Raw genomic sequence first — 7750 nt, 5'->3', positions numbered from 1 at the left:
CGTACTCCCGTACGAGTGTTATCCGTTAGCGACAAAGTTGAAGATCGCGAGTTTCGTGAAGGAATAAATATTTCCGATCGCACCAGGTCCTGCGCTAAGCAAATAGTGTTGAAAGATTGTGGAGTGCATAAGAAGCTAATAAGAGAGTGTCCCTCGCCATCCTGAGTTAGTCTACGTTTTAAGTGCATATATGGCTTGAAGCACTTCAAAGATCATGAAGCTATCTTTCAAGAATGAACTGTAAAATTGTACTTTTATTTGACTAAATAATTGAAGTACACGATAGTGAGGAAATGGACAATTCGTACTAACGAGCCAGTGCAAAGGTTCAGGATGTAGTTTACGATAAAAAATAAAATGGTACGTAACGAAAAAAAAACAACGATTGCTCCTTTTAGACTTGTGTGTTGACAGTACAAACATCTCTTTACATGTGAGTAATGTTAACATTTTGTACAGATTTTTATTTTATTTTTTTGCGGAATAAGAATGTGTTTTTGTTTGTCGCGACGTTATGAACCCTTCCGTACACAGAGAACACATACACACAGAAACACACCTCATCTGTCTGTGGGTGCAAATACTAGTTTTTGTTGTTGTAAGATAGATGATTTTTGAAATCAAACACTTTCGACATGACCCTCGACCGCGACCCTTACACGGGGCATTAAGAATTTCCTGTTGAAATGCAGTAGTAGTTTCGATGCTGGCCGGTCGCTCCTTTTATTGATTCAGTTGCTTTCGAGAATACGGCCCACAATCGGAGAGGGCGAGAATGCAGCACGAGTTGTACGAAGAAAACGAGCTACACAAAATAGTTGGCAAGCTGCGTCATTTTATCCTTGGGCGCTTTGTTCCGGCCCCGGCCACCCTTGCCACCCCGGCCACGAAAACCTCGGCCTCGTCCTCCACGGCCACCACCAGCATGGTTGCGGCGCATTTCGACCGCTTTGTGCTTCTCAACCTGAAAGCAAAGGCAAGCGTTAGCATAACGCAAAAACCGGTTCTTCTTGGCGTCCCATTCCCTTACCAGAGGCATAAAGTCGGCGAAACAGAAAATGCATCCCTTTTTCTCCGTTACGTCGTCCTTGAACGGAGTCTTTTCCTGTTTGTACACGGTCGTCACCAGCTGGGCGCCACATTCTTCACACGAGTCGGCTGAAAAATCCAACAAAATGATCATACACAAATACGTCACGATCGTTTTGCCTTACTGGCGCCTACCTTCGACAGTCACTTTCAGCGCATCCGCAAAGCAATTGACAATGACATCGCACAACCCGTTGCACACCAAACGCCACGTTTTCGGTGTCATCGTACAGTCCAGCACCAGCACGCCCCGCTCACACTCCATGCAGCTCGAAACGCCCAACAGCGACAGGGAATGGGCACACGTCGGATGGGGACAGTTGTTACAGCCCGAGTTCTTCACCATATCCCTGAACGGGGGATGATTGTAGCAGTACGGACAGAGCGGGAACGCTTTACCCATCGCACCGTTCGTCCAGGCGACGAGCTCAAAGTCGTCGAGCGGACACTTTAGCTCGCGGTACACCCGGATCGAACCCTTGACTGGGAGCGTGTACGTTTCGTCGCACGTTGGGCAGTGAAGACGGGCTGGCTTGGATTGGATGTACTTCATGTAGCGGCGACATTTGCCACAGCGCGACAGCGATTTGCCGGACGAGCTGAGCGAGGAGAAGGTGGACTCGAACAGTATGTCCATGTTGCTGATGTTTTGCACAAAGTACAGAAACTTGAGGCGAAATATTTCGACCGCATGCTTCAGCACCAACCGATAGTCGGCGGAACCGTGCGCAATGAGATTCAGCTGCTGCTCGACGGCCGATCGCATCGTCGGAAGTACCAGCTCCGGATCGATCTAGAAGCGGCAGATAAAAAAAGGAGGACATTAATAAACGGCGGTGCTTTACACGAAGGAATCCGACCCGGGCTCGGTTCCCGTACCTTTTGATATCCGTGCACCAGCACAATGCCAAGGTTGGTAGGCGTTAGCGTACGACCGCTGCCAATCGCCACATAATTACGCTGGCAAATGTTGTTGATGTGCACCGGGATCGATGCGTCCGTACCGATACCATGTTTTTCCATCAACGAAATCAGTTCCGACTCGGTAAGATAGTCCGGTGGACCGGTTTGGCTTTCCACTAACCGTACGTCGCTGATTTTCACCTTGTCGTTGACCGCAAACTGATGTACAAGCTCGTTTTTCCCGAACGCTTGCCACGTCATGACCTTGGTAAAGCCGGGATCGATCAGTGCGCTGGTGGTGGCCGTAAACAGTTCCCCTCCGATCCGGAACTTGGTCGTGTGCGTACGATACTTGAGATCGCGCGAAACGGTACCGAGAAAGTGACGGCAGATGTAATCGTACACGCGCCAACTATCTCCGTCCAACTCGTTACGGGACGCCAGCTTCATCGGGGTAATGGGAGGATGGTCACCGGCGTCGTTACCTTTGCGGGGATGGGTCATGTCGCGGGCGATCGCTTTCGCTTCTTCACCAAACTCGGACGAGGGTTGAAGCAGTCGTACGACTCCACTGGAAGCGATGGAAAGACATCCGATTAAAATACAGTCTTCTGCGTGCGGAGGTGTGTATGTGGCCACTTACTTTAGGTCAAAGTTTGTAGGATACTGAGTGGTTTCTGTTCGGGGATAGCTGATGTAACCTCGCGTGTATAACCTGCGAAGCGGCAAATAAAACAAACAATTGATATCGATGGAAACATCTTCTCCTCCCGCCATTACGCAAAGCTTACATTTCGGCTATTTGCATCGCTGTATGTGGACCAATGCCCAACCCGGCACTGGCGGCGCGCATCAATTCAACAGTGTTTAGTGCTTGCGGGCGACCGCGGACCTGTTCCTTGGCGCTTACAGCTTCGACACTGCAAAATTATAAACAAAATTGATAATGTGATCGCATTCCGTATCAGCGTGCAGCGTCGTTGCACAACGCAATTACTTACGTTGCCTCCTTGTGGTCTTTCACCTTGCCCAAATATATGCAGGCAATTTCCTTCTCGAACACCCGCACCCGGTGCCACTCGAGCTTGACCTCTGGGTTTTCGCCCACCGACACCTGCACGTACCAGAACGTTTCTGGCTTGAACGTCTGTATTTCGTCGTGCCGCTGTACGCAAAATCCGAGCGTCGGCGTTTGACACGGACCGTACGATATGACCGACGCATCCAGATCCGCATACTTGCCCTGGAAGAACTTGGTTTGAAACCGGGTGAACGCGCAGCCGATGCGCAAATCGAGCTCCTGCCGTGCGTCGACCGATTTCGCTTCGTTCTCGTTCGGGTGGATTAGATTGTCCATCGCGTACTTGATGTCCTTGTCGGTGATGGCGGAAAACTTGGCACGGTACGTCACCCGGTTGGAATGCACGTTGTGTATCGAGTCGGACACGGCGGCCATCACTTCGTAGCATATGTTCTCGCCCTCCTTATCGCAATCGAGCCACAGAATGAGGTAGTCGCAACCGCGCGCTTCCTGCGCCAGAAAGTATGGCATGCGTAGGTTCGGTGTGGTTTCCTTCTTCTCCGTCGGGCACGTGAACAGGTCGGCCGGATCCACGCGATCCCACGAGTTGTACTTGCCGACAAACTCCAGCCCCATGACGTGACCGCACACGGAAGTCATTTTGAAACGGGTGGTCTCGCCCCGGAACTGACCTACCCACTCGTGTACCGAGCAGGCACTGTTCGAACCTACGGTGGAAGAAATGGGCGGAGGTTATCCATCCGGCGTACCAGACTAAGGGCACCGCCTAGTACGTTACCTTTTCGCACCGAACACTTCCCGTTGCTCAGGATGCTCGCTAGCGATGCTGCTAGCGATGGCTTTTCTGCCACCATTAGCGCAACCTTCATGATGAACGCCCGACAGTTGCGTGCAGTTTCGGGTGCAAAAGGATCGGCGCAACACTCGGATACCGGGCAGTGAATAAATAACTAAAATATATCGGAAAAGCCGCTTATTTATTTTTTGCAACTATGCTGCGAACAAATAAATACAAGTCAAAAGCGGCGTTTTCTCGTTTTTTCATTTTGACATTCGTCTGGCAGCGGCACAGATGGGAGCTCTCGCGGTCACGAAGCTTGACAGTTTTGCAATAGGGTGTTTTCAAAAACAAAAATCAGAAAATAAAAAAATAAAAAAATGATTCTTAAAATTGAGCATGTTGTATGGAAAATTATAATTATTAAAATTTCCAGCAGGAAAAGTGCACACAGGAGCTCTGTGATTGAAGCGCCACGATTCTTGTTATGGTTTTCGTTTTCAAAATGTACGTTGTGTTAGATTAGTTAATCAGTAACCATGCACAATAACAGGCACAAAACCTTCTCTTAGTTTACCATGCCAATCCACATAAATTGTTTGCAAAATTGAATAAAATTTTCACACAAATCGATAGGTTTGAAACTTTTCATATGAAATCTTTACGCACCGTTAAACAGTTTGTGCTAATAGGCGCATCAAATGCACTGTCACACGCTGGAGTCGGGTCCGCTCGCATCGCCGGCTGTGTTTGTGATAATAGTAGTGAGAGTGGGAAGTAAAGCCAAACATCGCGATCTCCAGATTTGCCGTGCTGTTTTATTACGCGGTTTGTATATACGGTTCCCTTGATTAATAGCGTGCCTTTTTTGCATCTAAATTACCACACAACGATCGTTAAGCAGCCCAGCCTTCGCTGAACTTTGCCAGTGGTAACGATCGTTAAAAGTCGAACTGCAAAATCACAGCCATTAAAAGCAGCCGTATTCCGTAAATAACACAATCACAACCATTGTTCTTATCGCTTCACACAGCAGAGAGATAAACGGACTGTTTGCAACCCAGTGTACGTCCAGCCAGGGTGTGAGCATTCGCATATTTTGTCTTAATTTCGTGTCCGCTATGCATCGTGTCGTGAAATCAGCAAGCATTTTCCGTGCTTTGGCCGCCTCGGTTCGGAATTATTCGGTGCCGGCACCTAAATCATCCCCCGAGATTCTCTACACAGGGGTAAGTGTCCTTGGGTGACATTCCGAGGCGGAGGTCAACGGTACAGTGTGTGTGTTCCCCCTTCCACAGATCTTTATCAACAATGAGTGGCACAAAAGCTCGACCGGCAAGACCTTTCCTACGATCAACCCGTCCAACGAGCAGGTGATCGCGGAGATCCAGCAGGGCAGCAAAGCCGACATCGATCAGGCGGTTGTAGCGGCCAGAGATGCTTTCAAGTAAGTTTCAAGGGTGCGGATTTTAATTGCACGCCATGTAATGATATCGATTTGTTGTACGCACAGGCTGGGCTCACCATGGCGTCGTATGGATGCTTCGAAGCGTGGCCAACTGCTGTACCGTCTGGCGGATTTGATGGAGCGCGATCGGGTGTACCTAGCGGTCTGTACACATACACCTCTTGGCACTTAGTCACGAAAGTCAACTCAAACTGAAATTTTCGAAACTTGTTTTAAATCCAGAGCTTGGAAACGCTGGACAATGGCAAACCGTACTTCATGTCGTACAACGTCGACGTCCCGATGGCGATCAGCAACTTGCGCTATTACGCTGGCTGGGCAGATAAGAACCACGGCAAGGTTATACCGATGGATGGGGAGTTCTTCGTGTACACGCGCCACGAACCGGTCGGAGTGTGCGGACAGATCATCCCCTGGAACTTCCCGATACTGATGGCGGCTTGGAAGTTTGGACCGGCGCTGGCGACCGGTAATACCATCATCTTGAAACCGGCCGAACAGACCAGCCTGACGGCACTGTACATGGCACAGCTGACCAAAGAAGCTGGATTCCCGCCCGGCGTGATCAACGTTGTGCCCGGGTACGGTGATGCTGGTGCCGCACTGGTCGATCATCCGGATGTGGACAAGGTGGCATTTACTGGTTCGACGGAGGTGGGCAAGAAAATTCAGCAAGGTTCTGGATTGAGCAATCTGAAGCGCACCACACTCGAGCTGGGCGGTAAAAGCCCCAACATCATCCTGTCCGATGCGGACATGAAGCACGCCGTCGAAACGTCTCACTTTGGGCTGTTCTTCAACATGGGTCAGTGCTGTTGTGCCGGGTCGCGTACCTTCATTGAGGACAAAATTTACGACGAGTTCGTTGAGCGTAGTGCCGAGCGGGCGAAGAAGCGTACGGTCGGTAATCCGTTCGATTTGACTACCGAGCATGGCCCTCAGGTTGACCGGGATCAGTTCGACAAAATTTTGGGACTAATCGACACTGGCAAACAGCAGGGAGCACGGTTGGTGGCAGGCGGAGAAAAGGTGCAGGACCTGCCCGGTTACTTCATCCAGCCGACGGTGTTTGCGGACGTGCAGGACGACATGACGATCGCGAAGGAAGAAATTTTCGGCCCGGTACAGCAGCTGATCCGCTTCAAATCGCTCGACGAGGTGATCGAGCGTGCGAACAAGACCGATTACGGGTTGGCGGCGGCCATCTTTTCGAAGGACATCGACAAGGTGAACTATCTCGTGCAGGGACTGCGGGCCGGCACGGTTTGGGTGAACACGTACAACGTGCTTTCGGCGCAGGCACCGTTCGGTGGGTACAAAATGTCGGGCCATGGTCGCGAGAATGGCGAGTACGGACTGCAGGCGTACACGGAGGTGAAGAGCGTCATCACCCGTATTCCGGTAAAGAATTCTTAAATTCGGATATCGGCTTAAGGAAAAAGAAACAGAAATGCACTAACCAAACGCACCAAACGCGCCATACACGAGTTGCTGTTAAACGGCAGAAAACAAAAAAAAAAACATTGAATTTGTTGTTAAACGTAAGAATATAAACACATCACTTTTGTCAAAAAAAAACAATCCATGAGTGGACAGTCGGGGTGTGGGTAATTGTGAATGTCCTTTTTAGGAAAATAAACGAAAGCATGCGAAAGTATCCGATTTTTAAATGATCTGAAAATCAACCAAAAATGAGCGGTTGTTCTAGGATAGAGAGGTGGAATGTTCTAAAAACAATTGTGCTTAAGCTTCATTAATCCTGGCAAGTCTCCTCTATACTATATCTGTAGAATTAGCTAGTCTGACGTTGTGCAGTACATCTAAAGGAACCAGAACTTGTCGAAACATTCCATCGCCTACAGAGGTTTGCTTGCTTTTTGTCTTCCAAGAGATCTTCACGGGATCACAAGTACCAAGAGACCTCGTTATTCTAGCCTCATCTAACAGCATATATTGTCGGCTTAAGAGGATTTGATCGTTCATGGGATCTCGTCTACTGAAAGCCATAATCTTAGGGGAGTCTTCTACCAAGTGACCTTGTCCTTCAAGGTGCCTTTTTTAAAACACTTGATCCTGTAAAGAGTAGGGTCTTGCCAGATTCAGCGTCTAAACTACCTTGTCTACCAAATCTATTTCGTTTTCCAAAAAATCTTATCGCCGAAGGAATCTATTGTCCAAAGGGAAATGAAAGAATTCTTGTATTCCAAGAGAATAAAGGGCTCCGTCATCAAAAGGAATTTAATGAATCAAGATGCAAGGACCCTTATTTTCGAAGATAGAGTCCTCGTAATAGAACAGGCATTATTATCCCACGTGCTTCATCTACCGATAGTTCCGAATCCAATGAGTCTGATTCCCAAAGAACTTGTCGTCCAAGAGCCTCCTTCAGATACCATAAGAGTTGTCGTCTAAAGGGTCTAGTCGCCCAAAAGACTGCATTTGCCAAGAGCCGTATAGTCGAAGGTTCCCT

At 48.9% G+C, this 7750-nt stretch overlaps 2 protein-coding genes across 4 annotated transcripts; one reads left to right on the top strand and one right to left on the bottom strand.

Annotated features, from left to right (window-relative positions):
- Positions 1-389: 389 nt before the first annotated feature.
- Positions 390-4097, bottom strand: LOC118507568 (DNA topoisomerase 3-beta). The gene is made up of 8 exons (XM_036046191.1): positions 3813-4097; positions 2994-3741; positions 2784-2912; positions 2636-2707; positions 1969-2563; positions 1225-1882; positions 1031-1158; positions 390-964 (listed from the first exon to the last, which is right to left on the bottom strand). Exons 1-8 carry the CDS (start codon positions 3901-3903, stop codon positions 806-808), a joined length of 2580 nt encoding a protein of 859 aa, XP_035902084.1. The 5' UTR covers positions 3904-4097; the 3' UTR covers positions 390-805.
- A 396-nt stretch (positions 4098-4493) lies between these two features.
- Positions 4494-6937, top strand: LOC118507569 (aldehyde dehydrogenase, mitochondrial). 3 transcript variants are annotated; one of them, XM_036046192.1, is made up of 5 exons: positions 4494-4640; positions 4846-5041; positions 5111-5259; positions 5326-5422; positions 5503-6937. In XM_036046192.1, the coding sequence occupies exons 2-5, from the start codon at positions 4934-4936 to the stop codon at positions 6694-6696; spliced, it is 1548 nt and encodes a 515-aa protein (XP_035902085.1). In that variant the 5' UTR covers positions 4494-4640; positions 4846-4933; the 3' UTR covers positions 6697-6937. The 3 variants fall into 3 exon arrangements, with proteins under 3 accessions (XP_035902085.1, XP_035902087.1, XP_035902086.1); XM_036046194.1 differs by having other exon boundaries at positions 4524-4640; positions 4849-5041; XM_036046193.1 differs by having other exon boundaries at positions 4589-4743.
- Positions 6938-7750: the final 813 nt, after the last annotated feature.

The sequence above is a fragment of the Anopheles stephensi genome, chromosome 2 (assembly GCF_013141755.1).
Source record: "Anopheles stephensi strain Indian chromosome 2, UCI_ANSTEP_V1.0, whole genome shotgun sequence".
Lineage (NCBI taxonomy): Eukaryota > Metazoa > Arthropoda > Insecta > Diptera > Culicidae > Anopheles > Anopheles stephensi.
Note: the sequence above shows the minus strand (reverse complement) of the source record. Positions and strands in the feature narration are given on the sequence as shown.